Source organism: Danio aesculapii, chromosome 14 (genome assembly GCF_903798145.1).
Source record: "Danio aesculapii chromosome 14, fDanAes4.1, whole genome shotgun sequence".
NCBI lineage: Eukaryota > Metazoa > Chordata > Actinopteri > Cypriniformes > Danionidae > Danio > Danio aesculapii.
Genome location: NC_079448.1, coordinates 9,935,228 through 9,959,971, shown reverse-complemented (window position 1 = coordinate 9,959,971; position 24,744 = coordinate 9,935,228). Strand labels below are relative to the sequence as shown.

Here is a 24,744-nt window from a genome sequence, read left to right as displayed (position 1 = left end):
CATGTTCACTATTTTTTTTTTTATCTTAAATACTTCCATTTGTTCTGAAATTATTATTTTGGGGGTTATTGACACTTGTCAAGACTTTGTAGTGATCTGCAATGCATTTAGTGCTATTTGATAATGCTATTTATTTGTTTAAATGCAGATAATCTTATTCACTGTTGCTTTACAATTAACAATATATAGCAAATGTTATTTAGCACATGTATTTGCTGTATTCAGATAAACGTGCGGGTCACTACAATGGATGCTGAGCTGGAGTTTGCCATTCAGTCCAGTACAACTGGTAAACAACTTTTTGACCAAGTATGTATTTTGTTTGTTCGTTTTAAGTCTGATAATGCAGCACAGAATTGGAAAACCTTATGGGTGAACAGTCAGTGACATCCTTCCATTTTCTTTCCTCCTGTTTAAGGTTGTAAAAACAATTGGACTTCGAGAGATCTGGTACTTTGGACTGCAGTATCAGGACAGCAAAGGCTTCTCTACATGGCTGAAACTCAATAAGCGGGTTAATATTTATTATATTTGTATGTATAATCTTTCTTTTTGTTTGTTTGTTTTTTTGCTCTAACCCAGCTGTCTTATAAGCAAGACTCAGAACTATTTTCAAACGAAACAATAGTACTTATCAAGAATATGAATCTCTATGCTCTGTTTAATATTTTTAAATCAAATATCTTTATGCATATGCTACGTTTGTGCAGTACTAACAGCATTATATTAAACAGCAAGATATACATATTTTGAAACAAAGAACAACTTGTCATAACCAGTCCTTTCTCAGCTCTGTGAAACCGATTAATAGCTATGTTACTATAGCTAACTGCCAATTCTTAAAGCATTTATTGCAACTATTATCAAAAATTCAGACTGAGGCCTTGACATAAAGCGTAGACGGGGCTTTCTTTTTTGTAGGCATATGTTTGGCATCTTATTTGTGTCAGAGGAATGCTTCTGTAATGTATGTTATAGGCCTCAATATGTTGTTTGCCATTTAGGATTGAGATACAGAGGCGTGCGTAGTGTCAAAATGATAATGCGCCTTGCGCATTCGCAATTTACATGGTAGACTTTGAAACTGAACAGACTATATAAAGAATGAACCTCCTCCATTCAGCCTCTTTACTTTCTCTTTACTTTACTTTCACTCTTTACTTTACTTTTTCGTGGATAAGGAAACGCCGTTGTATGCACTTTGATGAAGAAATCCAGTAGCCTACATATTTAATTTTGTTTGTTAAGTGCAAAGATTTGTTTCAAAACTATTTCTTAAATCAGTTCAGTAATTTCCAGCAAACGAATAAATGAACAATAATAATAAAGTGTGATTAAAATATCCAAACACACGTCCTATTCTTATGCCCCATATGGTGATGTATACGTCTCCAAAACTTGACAAATCTAGGTGGACAAATCTAAACCTTGTTTTTATTAAAACAAATATAAATATGCATATAATAAATAATACTGCTAATAATAATATTATACAAAAAAAAAAAACCTGAGGTGAGGCATGGAGGTAGTAGTTTTTATATTTATGTAGAAAATAATAATTATTGTAAAAAAATTTTCATATGTGAATGTATTTGTGTATTGCTGTACATCCTGTGTGTATCAAGCATTTGGACCCACATATGCGCATAACTAACGCACTCTGCGCTGGACTTTAGAGCAGCTTTTAGCTGGTGAATGGCGTGGTCTATTTAAGTTCCTCAAAATAGCAAAACACCAACAATGTGCCTGAACACACCTTTTTAGACCAGCACACACAGTCCACAAAGTGCCGCAAATGGATTTGCTGTTTAAACAACATGGTGCAAAACATGAAAATTACTGTTGCGCTGGACTGAAAATAGCAATAAATCACACCAAACACGTCTTGCGCCTTATTGCGCTGGGTGTAAGATAGGGCCCGAAGTCTCTTACTGGTGATTGAACTACCTGAAAGACGTTTACATTTTGTTAAATATCTAAACATCCATGCATGTTTTTCTGAATTTACTATCGATAAGTTTGTGTTTAGGTAAAACTATTTTTTTAATTAATTTTGTGAACTGACGTTTATAAGGCCGATATTGAAAACTGAAAAAGCAGATCAAAAGAAGATGACCTTTATTTTGAAGACATTTTTTTTTATTTACCATTTTTTGATACTAATTTGTCATATTGGTCAGTTTAGGCTGATTACCTTTTTATACTAAAGTACGTTAACAAATACATTTGTGCTTGCATGTTAGGTGACTGCTCAAGATGTCAGAAAAGAAAATCCACTGCTGATTAAATTCAGAGCAAAGTTCTACCCTGAGGATGTGGCAGAAGAGCTGATTCAGGAAGCCACACAGCGCTTGTTTTTCCTCCAGGTGAAAGAAGCCATTTTGAATGATGACATCTACTGTCCACCTGAGACGGCTGTTCTGCTGGCCTCATATGCTGTACAGATGAAACACAATGACTTTAATAGTCAATATCACATTCCTGGATATTTGTGCAGAGACAAACTGCTTCCACAAAGGTGTTTCTTTATTTCTTTTAAAGCTTTTATCACAGTGTAAGATTGGTTTATAGTACTGTTTAAAAAAACTATAATACCTTTTTATTTGTTAGAGTCCTAGAACAGCACAAACTAACTAAAGAGCAATGGGAACAAAGAATTCAGGTGTGGCATGAGCAACACAAGTCTATGAGCAGGTAGAATCCATATTCCCACATATAAAATTACAAACCCGATTCCAAAAAAGTTGGGACACTGTACAAATTGTGAATAAAATCTGAATGCAATGAAGTGGAAGCTCCAAATTTTAAACTTCCAGAATGTTTTATGTTCATGTCAAATGTTTAAACTGCGAAAATGTATAATTTTAAGGGAAAAATAAGTTGATTTTATATTTCATGGCATCAACACATCAAAAAAGTTTACCACTGTGAGGCATCTCCTCTTCTTTTCTGCAAACGTTTGGGAACTGAGGAGACAAGTTGATCAAGTTTAGGAATAGGAAAGTTCTCCCATTCTTGTCTAATACATGCTTCTAGGTGCTCGACTGTCTCGGGTCTTTGTCGCATCTTTTTCCTTATGATGCGCCAAATGTTTTCTATGGGTGAAAGATCTGGACTGCAGGCTGGCCATTTCAGTAACTGGATCCTTATTCTATGCATCCATGATGTTGTAATTGATGCAGTATGTGGTCTGGCATTGTCATGTTGGAAAATGCAAGGTCCTCCCTGAAAGAGACGACGTCTGGATTGGAGCATATGTTGTTCTAGAACTTGAATATATATTTCAGCATTGATGGTGCCTTTCCACATGTGTAAGCTGCCCATGCCACACGCACTCATGCAACCCCATACCATCAGAGATGTGGGCTTCTGAACTGAGCGCTGATAACAACTTGGGTTGTCCCTGTCCTCTTTAGTCCGGATGACATGGCGTCCCAGTTTTTCAAAAAGAACTTCAAATTTTGATTCGTCTGAACACAGAACAGTTTTCCACTTTGCCACTCCTAAAAGTCCATTTTAATTGAGCCTTGGCCCAGAGAAAACGCCTGCGCTTCTGGATCATGTGGCTTCTTTTTTGACCTATAGACTTTTAGCCGGCAACAGCGAATGGCACGGTGGATTGTGTTTACCGACAACGTTTTCTGGAAGTAGTTCTGAGCCCATATTGGGATTTCTATTATAGTAGCATTCCTGTTTGTGATGCAGTGCCGTCTTAGGGCCTGAAGATCACGGGCATCCAGTATGGTTATAACTTCAAACTCTTTGTAATTTTTCACTAAGAAACTCCTTTCTGATATTGCTCCACTATTTTTTGGCGCAGCACTGGGGAAATGGGTGATCCTCTGCCCATCTTGACCTCTAAGAGACACTGCCACTCTGAGAGGCTTTTATACACAATTATGTTGCCAATTGACCTAATAAGTGGAAAATTTGTCCTCCAACTGTTCCTAATATGTACATTTGACTTTTCTAGCCTGTTATTGCTACCTGTCCCAACTTTTTTGAAATGTGTAGCTGCCTTGAAATCCAAAATGACCCAACATTTGACCTGAAATTTAAAAATATTACACTTTCAACATTTGATATGTTATCTATATTCAATTGTAAATAAAATAAAGGTTTATAATATAGGTTTGTATAGTATTGCATTCCTTTTTTATTCACAATTTGTACAGTGTCCTAACTTTTTAGAATCGGGTTTGTACCGACAACAATACTCTGAAGCTAAAATGAGTGGTTTGAGTTTTATGTCAACAGAGAGGACGCAATGATAGAATACCTGAAGATTTCCCAGGATCTGGAGATGTACGGAGTGAACTATTTCAGCATCAAAAACAAAAAAGGATCTGAGTTGTGGTTGGGTGTTGATGCTTTGGGACTCAACATTTATGAGCGATCAGACAAGTACACCTGTCTATATTTCATATGCAACCATTTGGTGCAGTAGACCATACTAATATTCCTGTTTTTCATTAGGCTGACACCTAAGATTGGATTCCCTTGGAGTGAGATACGGAATATTTCTTTCAATGACAAGAAATTTGTCATTAAGCCTATAGACAAAAGTCCCCGGTAACTAATTTTAACAAATGTATCCTCGTATTACTAGATTTATTCTTTTATTTATGGTTGAAAATGGTTGTCATACATCTCTTTTATAACTGTCTGAAACGTTCAGCATGTAACCTTTTCCACAGGACTTTGTGTTCTATGCACCTCGCCTTCGAATTAACAAGCGCATCCTGGCTTTATGCATGGGGAACCATGATCTTTACATGCGCCGCCGCAAGCCAGACACCATTGAAGTGCAGCAAATGAAAGCACAGGCCAGAGAGGAGAAGAACAAGAGGCAACAAGAGAGGTGACAGCATTAATAACAAACATATCTCACGGCAGAGAGCAAACCTATCCATCACTATTTTTTAATATAACCAAGGCACATGTTGCGGATGTTGGCTTTTAGGTAGAGCTTTATGTGAAAGTAAATTCAGTACAGTTCTGTTCTAAAAATCTAGTAATGATGGGTCAGTAAATATAGTCAACAGGTTGAACTCAAGTGCATCAAATGAAAAGCAAATGTGAAGCATCTTGATGGGGGTGGGGCATGTCAGATTTGGAGAGAATTTCATTGGTTATGATTTGATGAGAAACTGTAGTATGGGTTGAAGTGAATTAAACCGTTGATCCATTTAGGCAAAGTGACAAACTACAAGCTTTACATATTGATATCAGTTTTGTATCTTCTAAGCATGAATTTTGTCACTGTTTTGGAGCACACTAGTTTATAGATATCTTAAAAAGAACAATACTAATACTAACATTTGAAAACCTTTATTTTAATTTCATAGGACCTTTAACACAACAATCTTGAGTCAGTATTGCAATCATTCTTAAAAGAAAGGCAATGTTTGCCTCACAGCAAGAAGGTTGCTGGTTTAAGGCCATGTCAACTTGAGCATTGGCATTTCCAAAACCGCAGTTTGTTGCTATGCATGTTTATCTGTTCGTTCACATGAAAACACTGAAAAAATGTTCTGAAAACTCTGGCCAGGGTGAAAGCAGAGTTCTCTCCTCATGACGTCAGCGTGTATGCTGTTTTCTCTTTTCTTGGCTCAAAGTCTAAGACTCTTATCATACACCCGGTGCAACAAGGCACATGACGTGTTTGGCGTGATTTGTTGTTATTTTCAGACCAGCGTTGCTATTTTAAAGAACTGAAATAGACTGCGCCATTGACCATATAAAAGCAGGTCTAAAGTTATGTGCCTATGTGGGTCTAAACGTTTACACATTGCTTAATACACACAAGAAGTACTGCAATACACAAATATCTTTACATATGAAATAAATTAAAGGATTAAAATGTTACAAAAAAATATTTTCTACATAAATATAAAAACCACTGCCATTGGGGAGGTGTGGGGGCAACTGGGGTGGTGGTTCCCATTTTTAAGAAGGGGGACCAGAGGGTGTGCTCCAATTATAGGGGGATCACACACCTCAGCCTCCCTGGGAAAGTCTATGCCAGGGTACTGGAGAGGAGGATCCGGCCAATGGTTGAACCTAGGATTCAGGCGGAACAATGCGGTTTTCGTCCAGGCTGTGGTACACTGGACCAGCTCTATGCCCAACCAGTCCACATGTTTTGTGGACTTTGAGAAGGCATTCGACTGTGTCCCTCGTGTCATTCTGTGGAGGGTGCTTTGGGAGTATGGGGTCAGAGGCGCTCTGTTAAGGGCTGTCTTGTTCCTGTATGAACAGAGTAAGAGTTAGGTTCGCATTGCCAGCAATAAATCAATCTTGTTTCCAATACATTTTGGACCCAAGCAGGGCTGCCCTTTTTACCAATTCTGTTCATAATTTTTATGGACAGAATTTCAAAGCGCAGTCTTGGGCTGGAAGGGGTCCGGCTCGGGGACCACAGGATCTCATCTGTTATTCGCAGACAGTGTTGTTCTGTTGGCTTCATCAAACATTGACCTTATGCATACACTGGGGCGGTTTGCTGCAGAGTGGAATGCGGCTGCAATGAGAATCAGCACCTTCAAGTCCGAAGCCATGGTGCTCCACTGGAAAAATGTGGTTTGCCATCTCCAGGTTGGAGGAAAGTTCTTACCCCCGGAAGGAGTTCAAGTGTCTTAGGGTTTTGTTAACAAGTGAGAGAAGAATGGAACTTGAGATTGACAGGCGGATTGGGGCAGCAGCAGCAGTAATGCGGTCGATGTACCGGTCCGTAAAGAAGGAGCTGAGCCTACCAGTCAATCTACGTTCCTACTCTCACCTATGGTCATTAGCTTTGGGTCATGACTGAAAGGACAAGATCTCGGATACAAGCAGCCGAAATGGGTTTCCTTCACAGGGTGGCAGGGCGCACCCTTATAGATAGGGTGAGGAGCTCTGTCACCAGGGAGGATCCCCGAGTTGAGCCGCTGCTCCTCCACATTGAGAGAGGTCAGCTGAGGTGGCTCGGGCATCTGTTTTGGATGCCTCCGGGACGCCTACCTAGGGAGGTGTTCTAGGCATGTTCCACCAGGAGAAGACCTCGGAGAAGACTCAGGACACGCTGGAGAGACTATGTATGTCGGTTGGCCTGGGAGTGCCTTGGGATCCCCCCGGAGGAGCTGGAGGAAGTGTCTGGGGAGAAGGAAGTCTGGGGTTCTCTCCTAAGACTGTCCCCGCGACCCGGCCCCGCAAAAGAGGTTGAAAATGAATGAATGAATGAACATATACATAAAGGAATTTGCACAACAGCATGTACAAGTTACATGGTTTCCGCTACATTCATTCTTCCATGGCGAGGCCATGCCACGGCTACATTACAGCTTCTCATTGAAAACATTTAATTTTTTTAATAGCGGGTTATAATCGTACCAAAATTTATTAAAGGGTAGGTGAATTATAACAGGGCAAACATTTCTGTAACCGTAGTAGTGCTGTGCATCATTTGTTTAACCCTTTAAGGTTACGTGCTGACTGGCTGACTGACTGACTGACTGACTCGACAGGTGCGTGATGCGTGAGACCCAGCAAACACGACGTATAGCCGTTTCACTTTACTTCATTAATACACACATTAATACCACTCTGTATGTCTATTGGACACATTTATAAATATTCCTAGCAACTCTAATAACGCACTTAGCAGAAACACACAGCGTTTATTTGAGAGCGCACAAGAAGAGTTTTGTGCACGAGCAGAGGAAATCTGCGCGCAAGCAAAGACATTCGCATGCTGTAGGCTATTACATAAATGCAATATCGACTTCTAATACTGCGCTCACTACATTTGTCATTGAAGTAACGCCACAGGTAGTTGGTAGATCTGTGTAGAAAAAAAAGGCCTGCCGCCACAGCTGGAAAAAGTCCTAGAGGAAAAACTGAGTTACAAGATGTTAATCTGACAGCTGCTGACAGAGTAAATGCCCTTGTTTTTAGGTCACTGTTTTATAGAATTTTGCCTTATCCACAAGCAATAATTTTCTGTATACTGTATGTATAACAACAAATAATACAAGATTTTACACACAAACACTGTACCATTGTTAACAAGACAAGTCCATAAGCTGAATAACTGTCGCAAAATGACCTCAAGTTCGCTAAATACCATAAAAAGTCTATGCAGTGGTGGTTAAAAATATTAATTGTCTAAAGGTGCAGTAAAGGATCTCCTAGCATTTATGCTTAACACTCTATATTTCAAAATAAACCCAAACAAACACGCCAGTCTTTGCTTCAGTTTGCTCCGATTTCTGATTGTAAGTACCGTACTTGAACTTGAACTTGAACTTGCTGATTGCAAGAGTGGATATTTATTTATCATAGCAGAAGGGAAGCAAAAATAATGCTTAAAGGTCCTGTGAATTTAAAATAATGTTTTATAGATGTTATTTTTAGACTGTTCCTTTTAGGGATATGTATTAGCTAGTGAGCTCCAAAACAATGACAAATTTGCGTTTTGAAAATAGAAAAGTGCTATAAATATCCAAAGCTTGCAGTTTGTCACTAACGCCTAAATCATTGGTCTCATACTCAGTTCATGGAGGGCCGCAGCTCTGCACAGTTTTGCTCCAACCTTGATCAAACACAGCTGATCCAACTAATAAAGGTGTTCATGACTCCTTTGAACACCTTCATTTTGCATGGTTATGATGACGTAAGATATTGGTTAGTTTGCATTCAGTCCTGGAGCTTCATCTGCTACAGTATACTTTATTCACAGAAAGTACAATTTCGGATTCTTGACCCTGAAACACACCATGAGACTGATTCAATCAGGAGATTGTTTGGCCCTGATAGATCTGAAAGAAACATTTGATATTGACAGTAATATTCAGTAAGGTTCAAGATCATTCAGGATTCTTTTTGAGGGCAAATCTAACTAATCTTACAAGCCTTTGCACCTTTGATTTTGACCAAGTGCACGGACACTGTTCTACGTTGTTGTAACTCCAGGGTCTACATATTGTATATTACCTTGATGATTGACTGAATTTAGCACATTTTATGTTTTAGCATTAATACATCATTCTGAGTCTCCTACAGTAGATAACTCAGAAAAACCTGTAGAGAAATGTTATGTTCCCTAGGACTGCTTTACATGGTGTAAACTAATGCATAATACAAGAATTGCTGTTTATGTCCGTTGTTTAATTCTTTTTACCTCGGTCTGGATCAATTCAAAACACGGCGAGACATTCTGAAACATTCCTTCTGCTGCTGTAGCCCATCCGCCTTAAGGTTGGATGTGTTGTGCATTCAGAGATGCTCTTCTGCATACCTTGGTTTGAACAAGTGGTTATTTGACTTACTGTTGCCTTTCTATCAGCTGGAACCAGTCTGGCCATTCTCATTTGACCTCTGGCATCAGCAAGGCATTTGGAAGTTATATTTGCATTTGGTTTGACAAAACCATTAGAAATGCAGTTAATGACAAGATAGACACTAGATTTTGGTACAGTGACTAAAATAAATTGTGTTTTAGGTCTGGGACACACCAAGCTGATGCTAAAGAACTAATGCTGACAAAAACAACGGTGTAGTCACCTCATGTCAGCAGCGCCTAGTCCCGTCTGGACCAAAAAGCTGCACTTGAACACACCAAACAGACAGCAGCACACTGAAACAAGAGCACACATTCTGTGCCTGCATGAGAATGTGTTTCCACACCTACAGGGGGCAGTAATCTGTTTTTTCATCCCGCAAAGGGTAACCAGAACTTGCGGTGCGCAGATACAAATGTAAATAAAGCAGCATTTTGTACCATTTTTACAATATTTTTCACCAGGGCCGGAGTGGGACTCCTTTTCAGGCCTGGAGTTTCAAGACTTAGACCAGCCCACTTTAGTTCACGACTGACTATATTAAAATAACGTCATTTTCAATTCAGTACTTCACAGTGAAGATTTATTTGAACAGTTACCACAATATAATGTTTAACAGTATCATAATATATTTTCTGTAAGAATTAGTGCTCATAAATATCCAAACCTTCAAATGAAAAAATATCAAATAAATACAATCATGTACTATTAAGCTATATGAATGAAATAAGGATTAAAATTAAATGTATTGAATTTTCCAATGACACTATCATGTCTTTTTCAAGGAAACAGCTGCTTTACAACTTCCATCATTTTTCATAAATATGAGAACATTAAAGGGTAAATCTCCAACACTATTCTTTAAAAAACATCTCAATGTCCTTTTCTGCAATATCTGAATCTATATTCTGTGCAAAATTATTCACAGATATCCAGTCCTTAAACAAATAAAGAATAAAACAAGGATTGCACTGTTATATGCCAGACATTTTTAACCACAGTATTACTTTCTAATGACGGCTTTTCCCCCCCTTTTTAGCTTTCTGATCAAGTTAAGTCAGATTCATTAATGTAGTGAATCATCTGATTTCATTAATTGTCTCAGAGCATTTTTAATAAGCAGGTTTAATATTCATTAATAGTAATATCAGAGGCATAGCAACTGGGGGCAAGGGGATATGTCCCCCTCAGTTTTAGAGACAGACGATTTAGAAACAGGTGATTGATAATAAAATGAACGTAAAATTTTAGATCTCATTCAGCTGTCCCCCCACTTTTAAAATGTTCGTTATGCCCCTGATTAATATTACTTACTTGAATTCGTATAAGGCGATGCAGTGGCGCAGTAGGTAGTGCTGCCGCCTCACAGCAAGAAGGTCACTGGTTTGAGCCTCGGCTGGGTCAGTTGGCGTTTCTTTGTGGAGTTTGCATGTTCTCCCTGTATTCGTGTGGGTTTCCTCTGGGTGCTCTGGTTTTCCCCACAGTCCGAAGACATGTGGTACAGGTGAATTGGGAAGGCCGTAGTGTATGAGTATGAGTGAGTGTGTATGGATGTTACCCAAAGATTAGTTGCGGCTGGAAGGGCATCCGCTGCATAAAACATGTGCTGGATAAGTTGGCGGTACATTTCGCTGTGGCGACCACAGATTAATAAAGGGACTAAGCCAAAAACAAAATGAATGAATGAATGAATTCTTATATTCATTCAATGACAATCCTGCCTGCCCATTCTATTGTGTTGGGCTCATGACTGGTGCTTGGTAACATTACGGGACCTGGCTCTTCACTGTTAGCGGCAAACTGGACAAGAGGCTGCTGCTGCTGCTGAAGAGATATGGTACAAGGAAAAAGTTCTGTACATAAACGGTGGTTTGCAGACATTGTTGTTTTTCACTGCTCCTAATTAGCTTAATGTTAACTTACCGGCCGTTTCATCGTCTTTACGTGTTGTTGTACTCTCGCTGCTACTGGTTTTAACAAAATATGTCCTCATCTTAGTATATTTGCCCTTCCTTCTCAGTTTCTAGAGCTTTCTTTTTTAAATCCTGGCCTTTTCAGCACCACATTTGCGCTTTTTATTGTCCATTTTTCATCTCTTGCGTTTCTCTTAACAAATGATTTTGCTGATGAGCAAGGTGCCGCTGTTGGAGGAGTCGAATGATAATTACGTCATCATTTACCTGCAGGCTGCATTCTGCTCAAGGGGCTGCGAGAAAATAAATGAAAATAGTGGAGCAGCGATAAAATAATGAATAAAAAGAGTGAGGCTATGGTAAAATAAATGAAAAATAAATAAATGAATAAAAAGTACAACTGTTGTGAGTGAGGCAGACACCAGCCCTCACGGCCAAAAACGAACCGGCCCACCAGGAATTCTCCCGGTCCTCCCGATTAGCCAATCCTGCTTTTCACTCACCAAAGAGGGATTTGCTTGTGCAAATATGTCTAATAATCTAATAATTCATGTTGTTTGCAAATATTTGAGAAATGCAACAAAATTACAGCTGGCTTCTTTGTGTTCCTTCTTTACTTTATTTGTTTGCATCTTTTCGTCACCTAAGATTTTTGTTATTGCGTTTCGATTAATCACCAATAGCGAGGACAGTTCTACATACTGAATAAGGCCAACTGACTCTGACGTTAACCCAACAAAAGACAATGTGTGAAACACACAAAACCAATAAGCCTAACAGATGCTTACCAACGGCCCAATGGCCGACTATAGGCTTAATGTGTTCTGGCCTTAAGAGAGTTTATTTTTATTTATTTTTTTACAAAACATTACATTCCTTTCATGGATTCACGGTGTTTATGCATTTTAATTTTAGAGCACTTCTGGAAAATGAGAAAAAAAGAAGAGAAAATGCGGAGAAAGAAACTGAGAAGATTGCAAGAGAAACAATGGAGCTGATGGAAAGATTGCGGCAAATCGAGGAACAAACCAAAAGAGCTCAAGACGGTTGGAACTACAAATGTCTTTCTACAAGTGTTAAATTGATTTAATGGGTTTAAATGTGATGTGTGTAATTTTCTCACAAATAGTGTCTTCAATAGCTATGTTTCCATCCAAAAATGTGCAAAAACTTTATGCGCAAAACTGGATTATCTCATAAAAGACGTGCGAATAAAGCAGCGTTTCCATTCCAAGAGAACAAAATCTTCACTTCGTGATTAACTGGCGCCAAATATGAACAGTAAAAACTTAATTTTCTGCAGTAGGTCTTTTCGTTACTTAATAATTGACTTGCGCCTCAGAAAGCAATCCTGACAAGCTTTGAACGCGCAGTGGCGTTTGAAGGCGTGAGACGCGGAGCATAGACGCTCTTGATTCTGGAGGTCATTAATAATATAATATCACTAATACTAAAATGGTTAAGGTGTTTTAGAATGACCAAAACAACATTTCAGATGTTTTACAGTGTGCTCAGCCTGCTTGTTTATCCATTCACACACATTTTTATCATCACATGATGTCTTATAACAAAATCACATGACTTTTTAATGCGCATACTGAAATTTATTTGGTAAAAGTGTTTCCATTTGTGCATCTTTTCTTATCGAATAAAAAGTTTATCCTACTAAGGTATACGTATATGTTTTTTTATGCACATTTTCAAAATTTATGCGCATCATGGGGTTTCCATCTACTGATTTTTTTATGCGCATATCCAAAATGGGTGGATGGAAATGTAGCTAATGAGAACTGAAAAGTAGTTTAATAAATACTCCATCTCTTTGTCTCCAATAGTCACAAAGTCCCAAGAACAGAAGCACCCTAAATATCTTACTCATCTGAAAAGTTTATATTACATTATATTTGTGTCATGCAGAGCTTGAAGAGCAGACCAAGCGAGCACTGGAGCTGGAACGGGAAAGGAAATTTGCTCAAGAAGAGGCTGAGAAATTGGAGAAAGACCGCAGAATTGCAGAAGAGGTGAAATCAGCACTCTTGCAGCGATCTGAGAACCAGACGAAGAACCAAGAGAATCTGGTATGGAGGAGTAAATACTTTATAAAATCCTGTAGAGCTGAGGTCACCAAAACTAGTCCTGGAGGGCCGGTCTCCTACAGAGTTTAGCTCCATCTTGCATCAACACACCTGCATGGAAGTTTCAAATATACCTACAGTAGTAAGACCTCAATTAGTTTATATAGGTGTGGCTGCTCTAGAGTCCTGCTCCTGGAGGTTCACTTTCCTCTAGATTTAGACTCAAGAACATTTACCTGTATGTTTCTACTCGGGTCCAATTCTATTTTTGTACCCCTTTCCCTTGGCCCTTGTGTGAAGTGTGTAGGGGAAGGGCTTCAAAATTTACCCCTAAGAAATGGGACAGCACTACAGCACATGCACACGTCATCATATGTCATCACGATCTCTTCCTTCATATGAGATCAGATGATGCCAACTGCTGTAGTTATTCCAGTTGTGTTAATTTTTGGTATTTATCTTCAGGAAATCACTGAAGTCATATATTATGTTATTATAAGGATATAATGTGTCAATAAGATCGTAACTGTACTGCACATTTACACAGTGGCCATATTTATCTATGTAAACACACCAAAAACAACATAAACATTAAAACAGACACTGTAAAAAGGTCATTCCCAGCCACTAGACTTTTCTGACAGGGTATTCGAGTGTCATCGAGTGACAGTATGTTGTGGGACTGCTATACAGAAGTTATTATTAGGGATTATAGATCTTATAGAACCAAATTATCGGTTTTTATTTTAGCGGGTTTTTAAAGCATGACTGTAAAACACGAGCGTGGTTATGAATGTGTTAAAACATGTGCTTGTTTGTTGTAAAAATTCGTAACAATGACATAAGAATACTAATTTGTGGTTCTCCTTAGTTCCGGGTGCAGCTATGCTTCCGTTGTGGCTGGTGTATTCTGGGAAATGTTCTTACCCCTTGGTTTTAAGTGTGGTCCTGAAAAATCTCAGTTCGAAGGGGTATCTACCCCTTCATGTGAATGCGCAAAATGAGGGGTAGGGGTAAGAGGAAGTGCTAAGGGGTAGAATTGGGATTGGGCCTTAGTCTGAAATCTTGGATTAGTTTGGACACCCATACTGTAGCGGTGTAGATATTAAAGTGCAAGAGTGTCCAATCCGGCTCCTGGTGGGCCCCTCCCCTGCAGAGTTTATCTCTTTCCTTAATTAAACTCATCATACTAGGCATACTAGATGTTTTTAAACGTGTGGAGGAAAGTTAAAAGCTTATAGGTTGATTTCTGCCGTGGTTGACATCTGCCGTGCGCACCCAAGCAAATTCGCAAACAGGACACCAGCCCACTGGGACCAAGTTTGGATACTCTTGTTGGACACCCCTCATGTCATTCCAAAAATGAGTTTCTTTATCAAAACACATGCAGTACAAAGTTATTTGAATCATAGTTTGGAATGACAGAAATTGTAAATGAATTACAGAATATAAATGATTTACTTTTCCAAAACAGACTGGGGTGTCCAGTCATGCTCCTGGAGAGCCACTGTCCTGCAAATTTTCACTCCAACCAGCTCTAATAGTTGTTAGAAGTGTTTCCCATGTGTTAGGGGCCATTCACACAGAACATGTTTTTCCATAACAATATGTTACTTTTCTGTTGTTTTCTATACAAACACACTCCCTCTTGCAGAGGGTGAATTCTAAACTGCATGATACAGTTGGGTGAACATCTATATCTCTGCATCCTTTAAAAAGCCCATTAGGTCCACTTAAGTCCATACTGCACTATGCAGTTTACAGTCTTCCCACTGCACTGCAGGAAGGAGTGTGTTTACATAGAAAAACCATGAAAAAGTAGCGCATTAAAATGGAAAATCAACTGTGTTCTGTGTGAATGGTCCCTAACACATTGGAACATTTTGGAACATCACATGGTTTTGGAAATTAGATTTTCAATTGAAACTAATTTTTCACATGTAGTTGATTTGTGGAAGCAAAAACACTGTTTTGCATGTCTCTTTAAATGCAAATGAGTTGCAATTGTTTCCTAAAAATAGTGGGGTGTTTACAGCTCGCACCTCAGTTACTTACTACAATACCACTCACTGTCCATCCCTGCCGTTAATTGTCATGTCACAATAGACTCTTGAGTGGCTGCTTCTCATCTCTGTTTATGTAAAGGGTTTATATGGACCAGAAAATATTTCTCGATTCAGCAGTAGTTCTGAGCACTCATTGTAGTTTCTGTAGAGCATTCCCACTGCACATACAATACAAGGAACAAAACCATGTCTCATTCAAGATCCACATAATTGTGACGGTCAAAAACTCCATGTTTATTTATATAGAAAAAAACTTTCAAATGTTTTAACAGGGCAATGCTAAATTATTCATAAAAGCAAATTTTCTCTCAGTAAAACTGTTGATTTATATATAAGCCTCAACTTTTGCCTCCAACCAGCTCTAACACAATTCCCTAGAAGTTTTGCTAATGGATTTCTGGAAGGAACCTTCGATAAAGATGTTCAGCTTAGAATTTACACTCTGCAGGACAGTTGCCCTACAGGAACACGTTTGATCATCTCTGCACTATAATAAAAGCTCTATCATAAGAGTATAAAAACAATTTCAACTCCCCGGCTAGAGTAAGTTACCATTGATTATGCAATAATACAGAAAATGTATTAAATTTGTCTTTGTGGCACATTGCAGTGCTTTTATGATTCTTCGTGCACTTTTTAATGCTTACCAGTCCCCCATCATGATATTCAAGTATTCTGAGAAAAACATTGTACATCTTTATAGGCAACAGAGCTGGCTGAGCTGACGTCCAAGATCAATCTTCTGGAAGATGCCAAAAAGAAGAAAGAGGATGAAGCCAGGAAATGGCAGAGAAGGGTGAGAGTGTAAATATACTATAGCATCTTTTGGTAACGCTTTATATTACAGCCTGCAAAAGAAGCACAGTTCAAAAGAGTTTACAGTGTACCTATTTAAATCTAGAGAACTTCCACAATATCTACTCGTATGGACAAGAGAACAATGTGCATATTTTGGGGGCAACAAGAGGGTAATAAATGCTAATTTATTAAGCATTATTACAATAAGTATAATTAAAGGCAGTATTTACACAATGGCTCCGTCCAAAATCGCATACCTCCATACTATATAGTGAGCCAAAAATCAGTATGCGAGTCAAGTAGTATATCCCAATTCATAGAATTTGAAAAACAGTATTGCTGCGTCCCAATTCACATACTTGTACTACTCCCTAAAAGTGTGTACTTTTTTTTGTAAAGGATAAGTATATACTTTTGAGTGTGTAACAGAAGAGTATGCAAGCTTTGGGACATACTAATTCCTCATTAACGGATCGTTGTGTTGCTTAGTTATGAGCCCTGTCAATCATCCACACATCATCCATATTTCTTTCATATTTCATTACCTACCTTTTTGGAGAATCAGCAGCAGCAGCTTAACCTGCCATTCGCGAGTCTTTTATGCAGAGAAATCTCTTTAGCTCTTTGGCTAATTATGCATTCAGAGGTTAATGTCCAAACATATCATTATATAAGGTCATATTGTTGTTGCAGATGAAATTTAACGTGAAAACGTGGTTTAAGATGAAAACATGGTTTAAACATGTTCCAGTTGGCTAGATATTGATTAACAGTCATTCAAGCAACTTTACCGAAGCCACTCTACTTGACAGTTGGTCTTGCGCATCCACCATGGTTTGTTAGTTTACACTTTTTTTTTAGCACAAAGTATGTGTGAACCCAGTGCAGGAATGCAATAAAGCAAAGCAGTTAAACACCAGCATATTGCTTTACTCTTAAACCTAACCCCAAGTAATAACAACGACACACATTCAGTATTAATCCACACAGTGGCTAAAGTTGAACTATTTTAAAAATTGACCGAGCCATGTGTGTGGAACAGCTGATGGTGGCCATAGCAAAGGCAAACAGCAGAGGATCGCCAGTTCAGAAATGCATTTAAATCGGTAAAGGAAGAAGCATGCCTCACATTTTTAATGTAGTTTTGGACGCGATATGTGAACAGCCCCATACAGATTTAACCTGAGCGATACAGTACAAGCACTGATCTATAATAGATACGTGATTACAAGCCACGAGGGGTGATTACAATTTATAACACATAATTTAACACATATTTTGTAAACTACACAAAACGAGGCAACAATTTTAATGACACTTACATGTTATGATCTGGAGGAAGAAGAAACTGGTCCATTTGAACTGTAAAAGTTACTGACAAAGTCCCTGTCAAAGTTTGACAAAGTCCCATAGTCTCTGCTGCTCCTTCAATAGTAAACGGCCGTCGAATCCTGCATTGAAGCGTAGGTTACTGTATCAAAAATCAGAAAAATGACATGAACAAACGCAGCTCTAGGTTGGCTATACCGTTGTGTTGTTGTAAAAATAAACTTTAACACTTTATTCCCCGCAGCCGAATCTCCATCTGTCAGTGATCGCCATCTTCGCGTCATGATCAGTCCCGTGATCACTCCTCTAGTGTGTGCATGGAAAGCGTGTGCACATTTTACCGAAACTGGAATTAGATATTTGGTGATGTACCGTATCGACGTCGATGCAATCAAACAAAAGATCGGAACCCAACTTGATTCGTTTATTCGACTCGGAGTCAAATATTTCGCTAAAGAGTCAATAGTTTTAAACATGCTGCACTTTTAGATTTAAACCTCTGCTGGATGTTGTCATTCACTTAGAGCTGTGTTACACAATGCATGGAAGGTCATTTTCAAAAACCCATTATAGGGGCTCTTTAATACATAGAATGCAGAACTGCAAGAATATAATGTTTTTTTGTGTTTATTACACTTACAGTAGCTACTCTTAACAAGAGGGTTAGGCATCACTTTAAATTACAGCCAGCAAATATTACACTTGCACAATAACTATAAACTATAAACAGATTGTATGTTTGCACAGCAGTTGAGAAAATGTTTAAGTTAATGTTATTTTACATGAGGGAAAATACCCTGTAGTTTCAAAATAGGTGCCTTTAAATTATGAAATACTTAATTTTAAGTAAATTTGGACTTGAACTTTGGACTTTGGATTTGTTACCCTCTTATTGCCCTCAAACACTTCATATTGTTTTTTTGTACCTGCATGTAGGTATTGTGGAAGTTCTCTGTAGTTTTAAATAGGTACGTTGTAAACTCCTTTGAATTAAGCGATTCTTTTGTGGGTTGTAATGTAAAGCATTAGCCATCTTTTCCACATGGGTAGCCTCAGACAAACACAGTCTCATGACAGTTCACTGAGCTTTCTCTGTATGAGTATGTTGGCAGGCAATTATGGTTGAGGTAGACCTGGAGAAGACAAAAGAGGAGTTGAAGAGTAAGCTAATTGGGGTCCACATCCAGGCAACATCCCAGACGGAGAATGACCATGATGAGAACGATGAGAGCAGTGCCGAGGCCAGCGCTGAGCTCACATCCACTGGATCATTTCGAGATCGAAGTGAAGAGCAGCGCATCACAGAAACCGAGAAGAACGAACCTCTGCAGAAGCGTCTACAGGTGAGAATAAGAGATAGGTATGCGTGTTTATATTATAGGTGGGCATAGATAACCTCCCACCACTAGTTTATATAAAAAAGAGATGTAACCAAACATGATCAATGATGCACAGTTGAAGTCAGAATTATTAGCACCCCTGAATTATTAGCCCCCCAGTTTATTTTCTCTCCAATTTCTGTTTAACGGAGAGAAGATTTGTTCAACACATTTCTAAACACAATAGTTTAATAACTCATTTCTAATAACATAAAATTTATTTTATGTTTGCCATGATGACAGTAAATAATATTTGACTAGATATTTTTCAAGACACTTTTATACAGCTTAAAGTGACATTTAAAGGCTTAACTTGGTTAATTAGGTTAACTAGACAGGTTACGGTAATTAGGCAAGTTATTGTATAATGATGGTTTGTTCTTTAGACAATCGGAAAAAATAGCTTAAAGGGGCTAATAATGTTGACCTTAAAATGTTTTTTAAAATATTTAAACCTGCTTTTATTCTAGCTGAAATAAAACAAATAAGAAGAGAAAAAGAAGAAAAAATATTATAGGAAGTACTTTGAAAATTTCCTTGCTCTGTTCAACACCATTTGGGAAATATTTATAAAAATTTAAAAAATTCACAAGATGGCGAATAATTTTGACTTCAACTGTATATCATTTTGATAAATCATGTGATTTTGTACACAATATTCTAACATAAAATTAAATAAAACAGTCTTATTAAAATGTGGAATATAGCTTTTCCATTGAAGACCAAACATTTTATATGCACTGTTTATTTACATCATAAGTAATATGTACAATTATGTGTCGGCAATCAGTCAACATGTATACACAGTGGCCATCTGAAAACGCTGGATTGGGCAATTATTTAGCAATCCCTTTATTTTAACGTGGTAATCAACTAGTCTTATTTACCAGTCTGTTAAACAGTTTCAAGCCATAGCAAGCTTTACTATTGTAGATGGTGTTAACTTACAGAACATGGAGTACATAAGTAGATTAATGACATATGACTGGCAAATGATAATGAGTTATCTTGTAAAATGTGCACTCAGTCTCATGGCACTGTTAACTCACATAGAGCAATTCTAAATCGAAGATGTACGTGACTAATAAAAGTGCGCTTCACTTCAAGGCAGTTTCGTTAAGTGGAGATTATAGCACTACATGATAATTACAGATGTCAGAAATAATCACATCGTCGAATGACGTCCTGAATAAAGCAGTTTTTGTTCTGTGGTAGTGGTACACTGAAGTACATGGCTGTTGTAAGACGCGGCAGACGCAGACTGTGCACCTGAACCTAGCGCAAGTTAGTGGGTTAGCTAAACTGTAGTCGCAGCTAAAATGAAACCCGCGAGGAAACAACTCCTCACGAAAATGAATGCTATGATCATATTAATTTAAGACTGACCGACTTAATAACTTTTAATGTACAATCATTCATTCATTCATTCATTCATTCATTCATTCATTCATTCGTTTTCTTTTCGGCTTAGTCCCTTTATTAATCCAGGCTCGCCACAGCGGAATGAACCGTCAACTTATCCAGCACATGTTTAACGCAACGGATGCCCTTCCAGCTGCAACTCATCTCTGGGAAACATCCGTACACTCTTACATTTACACACATTCACTACGGCCAATTTCGCCTGATTCACCTGTACCACATGTCTTTGGACTGTGGGGGAAACCGGAGCACCCGGAGGAAACCCACGCAAACACAGGGAGAACATACAAACTCCACACAGAAACGCCAACTGACCCAACCGAGGCTCGAACCAGCGACCATCTTTCTGTAAGGCAACAGCACTACCTACTGCGCCACTGCGTCGCCCTTAATGTACAATCTGAGTAAATTCTCTAAAGGTCAGCGAGAGGCTACACTGTTTCAGTTAAGCAAAAGCACGCACAAGGGTAAATAAACAGATCCAAGTTTAACATTTGCGTGAGTTTCGCGATGATTTCCTGGCATGATGTCGCTTTAGTTTTGTTTTTATCAGCTATTTCCGACCCCATGCAGTTTACGGTCTTTTTGTCTTGACATCAAATATCAATCTTCTTTTTCTCTCAGCTGTTGCCATTTCATATAGTTTAATCAGACAGATGCCCCTGTGTCATCCTGCGTGTCCTGTGGACCAGTTACTTGTGTGTACGTGTGTAAGAATCAGCTCTTTGGTTTAAATCACTTTTGGGGATTCGAATCTAAAGATTTGAACATGTACACACAAAAACCAACAGAAACTTAAAGCAAACATACATTACTCAAATAAACACAGTTTTACTTGAATGTCCATTTAAACTTTGGAAGCTTTTCTGATCACTTCTCTGTCTCCCTGAGAATGTGCATTGCCTTGCAGATGCCATTTGCAGGTGCGAACAAAAGGGGCTTTGCTGAGCATTCTCAAAAACTGGTTTGGGGGGTCTTTGAGTGTAGCCTCTTTTATTGTGTTAAGATGTAAAGTTAATTAGCACACATTTGTGATCGCAACTGGCGAGTCATTCTGTGGATAACCTGTTGCTGGGTGCCTGTGGATTGCTTTAAAAATGAAATCAAAGCTCAGACATGTAGGCACCCACCAATCTTTTAAGGATAATATGGTCTGTGACTTGTTCGGTTCTGGAAGGATCCGTTGACTACCTACACGTGCGTCATGCATCACACACCAAGATTATTTGTGATTGGATATTCACCAAAAAAGTCCCCCAATCACATTCTCATTTGTTCTTATTAGTCAACGAAAATGTCAGTATATTTTTATTATAGCTATCGTCATCATCACTTCATTTTTATTCAGTTTTCGTTGGTAGAAACTTGTTCGTCACAAAAATGATGACGAAAAATTTTCGTCAACGAAATGAACACCGGCATATGCGCACTCAAAAGAAACGAGATCACAACACCAACCTCATTTATGACCATTCTACACATTATCATCCACTGGATAACGCTATGTCTGATCGCACTTGTCTTAATGGCGAATCTCCTCCAGAAATGGCAGCAGCTCTTTGTTTACAAGTTTGTGGGCATTTGAGTAGTTTCTTTTAATGTGATGTGCATTTGACAGAATGGACTGTACATCGCATTCATTTAATACTGATTACAAAATTAGAAAACTTTTGTTTTCAAGTGCAATTGGTTTATATAAAAGCAGATTTCAAGCTTTATGTGGATATATTTCTTATGTCTGTGAAGCAAGTATTCGCTGAGATTCCAGTGTGTTTATTGACCACATAAACTGTCGAAAAAGCACATGTCTGGTTACAATTTCAAAACTATATGAGTGACATGTCTTGTGTGTTCTATTGTCTTCGATCCAATTCAGGAAGATGGAGGAACGTTAGCGAGTAAAGGGCATAAATAAGTTGGACTGGAATGCAGCCCAAGTCAATAAGAGCGAGCACTCAACATTCCAGGATTATCAGCGATGTCTAAACTAAAGCCTCTGATTGGCTATTGGGTTCATAAGCACCAAATAAATTTGTGTTATAATAATGCACATTGTTTAGTGCTCAGCTTTTAAAAAGGACAAAAAGAAAAGTCCTCCAACCTATACAAGACTAACGGTGAAGCTAAATCATGCCATGAATTGGCTTTATGCATTTGTTTTCTTGTTTTATTTTAATAGTGATTTTCATAATTATAAGATTGACTACATGCAGCTTGAAGGGCATCCGCTGAGTAAAACAAATGCTGGATAATTTGGCCTTCATTCCGATGTGGCTACCCTCAGGGACTAAGCTGAAGGAAAATGAATGAATGAAGATTTACAGTAGTCCCTCGCTATTACGCGGTTCACCTACCGAGCCCTCGCAGTTTGCAATTTGACATGCTTTTTTTCTAGCGCATATCGTGTTCTGCGTCCTGATTGGTGCATTGTGTTCTGCATCCTGACTGGCTGTAGAGCATTGTCAATCAATCTCCCCCATGCCGTGTCTCCTGTACAGTACATAATGCATTCACCTTGGCAAATTTACATAAATCTTCGATCGCTAGTAGTGTGACTCTGAAGTGCTGGACTGTATGTTTGCAAGTTTTCTCCCCACAATGTCGACAAAATGTTCTGCGCCCTCAAAGGCACCTGCGGTAGCACACAAAAGGCAGAGGAAGATGCAAACTATCGCACAAAAAGTTGAACTTCTGGACACGCTAAAGGAAGGTAGATGTTACGAAGCTGTAGGGCGCCATTATAGAATAAATGAATGAAGATCAAATGGTTTTGATCTTTGGTTTCATTCTATAATACTGGACTAATTTTTCTACGAAGGTTTGAACTTTGAGAGTGTTTAAACAAGATAGAAAAGTGTGAAAATGTTAATGCCTGTCTGAGAAAAGTCTATAAATTGTGTACTGAGGTGGTTTACAGCCTTAAAGGGCACCTATGGCAAAAAATCTACTTTTCAAGCTGTTTGGACAGCCATGTGTGCATGTATGGTGTATAGACTGTCAATTTGGGTGATATAAGCACACCCAGTGCTTTTTTTTTTCAATTTAACAGCATAAAAACGGTGGACCAATTGGAGCGGGTTTTCAAACCGACTGCAACTTTACGTAGGAGTGCGGTCCCCCCGCCCACCAATATTGATTGACAGGCGCGTCATCATATCCTCAGTTTGTTGATTCACGTCCGCCATTTTCAGCGTGAGTCAAAGCGATATCACTAAAGGAACACCCTAGCTCTATTTTTAGATGCAAGGCTCATTGGGCTCAACACAAGAGTAATATTCTCCACATTATCGCTTTAATCGGAATTATTGGTTGTATCTTTAGGTAGGTTTGCAAACATGTGTACTCATCGAGTCTACCTTATACTTCAGCCGTTAGCCTTTCTCGCGATCCCAGAAGCTCCCTGTGATCTTAACTAGCATGCGTTTTAGAATTCTAAACATCGGTTTCTATCAGGGTACACTCAAGTCGACGGCTGGGCACCGCGGACCGCTGCAGAAACCTATGTTTAGAATTCAAAAATGCGTGGCGCGACGATTCGGGACACATGTTTCTGCCGCGCTACAGAGGGTGTCTGGTGTGCCATGTTGCAGCTTTGAGCGGCGCATCCGGTGCCTCAGTCAAAGTTAATTCAGTGTGTGTGGTTATTAGTTTCTGTGTACAAGCTCGGCACTTGAAACTAGCACACAGTTGGCTGTAAAACTGAACAAAGACACAAATGATTTTGTACTCTCTGCTTGGTCTGTGTCCGAGTTGTACATGTACGACTGAATGCTGTACCTCACACTCCAGCTCGTTCTCGCAGTCTGCCTGTCAGACTCTGTTGCAAATGAAACGAAAACGTAGAGCGGGTGAGCTCATGGCCCTGCCCCCTTGTTACGTTGACGGGAAGCCGAAACTAATCTACATGTGAAGCAACACACCAATAAATCAGCGAACTGTGGACACGCCCCCAACATGACACTTTTTAACACATTATAATAAACAAATCTGAATTGTGCTTTAAACTGAACCTAAACTGGCACACTCAGAAGAACCATAATATTAATATTAAATCATAAAAAAGAGGTAAACTATGGGCCCTTTAAAACATCTATGATCATTGTAAAAAATAAAGCTGACGTGGATTTCACCTATCGCCTATTATTTTTAGAACGTAACTCCCGTGAATAACGAGGGACCACTGTACTTTAACTGTGCAAGGGCCAGTTATTGGCAATCAAATGGTCCAATCATATAGAAATTCTGCAATACTGATTTGTTCCTTAATGTCTTTACAGGCTTTGAGCTCAGAGCTAGCAGATGCCCGTGATGACAGCAAGAAGACCGCAAACGATCTGATCCATGCTGAGAATGTGAGGTTAGGGAGGGACAAGTACAAAACCTTGCGGCAAATCCGACAAGGAAACACCAAACAGCGCATCGATGAATTTGAGTCCATGTGA

The 24,744-nt window shown here is 38.8% G+C and overlaps 1 protein-coding gene across 1 annotated transcript; it reads left to right on the top strand.

Moving 5' to 3' along the window:
* Positions 1-225: 225 nt before the first annotated feature.
* msnb (moesin b) lies at positions 226-24,744 on the top strand. The gene is given in 12 exon segments (XM_056472317.1): positions 226-309; positions 419-514; positions 2,244-2,518; positions 2,611-2,694; positions 4,258-4,404; positions 4,477-4,572; positions 4,679-4,861; positions 12,149-12,279; positions 13,151-13,311; positions 16,078-16,170; positions 18,614-18,844; positions 24,580-24,744. Coding segments are annotated over 12 exon segments (1,725 nt in total). The 5' UTR covers positions 226-246.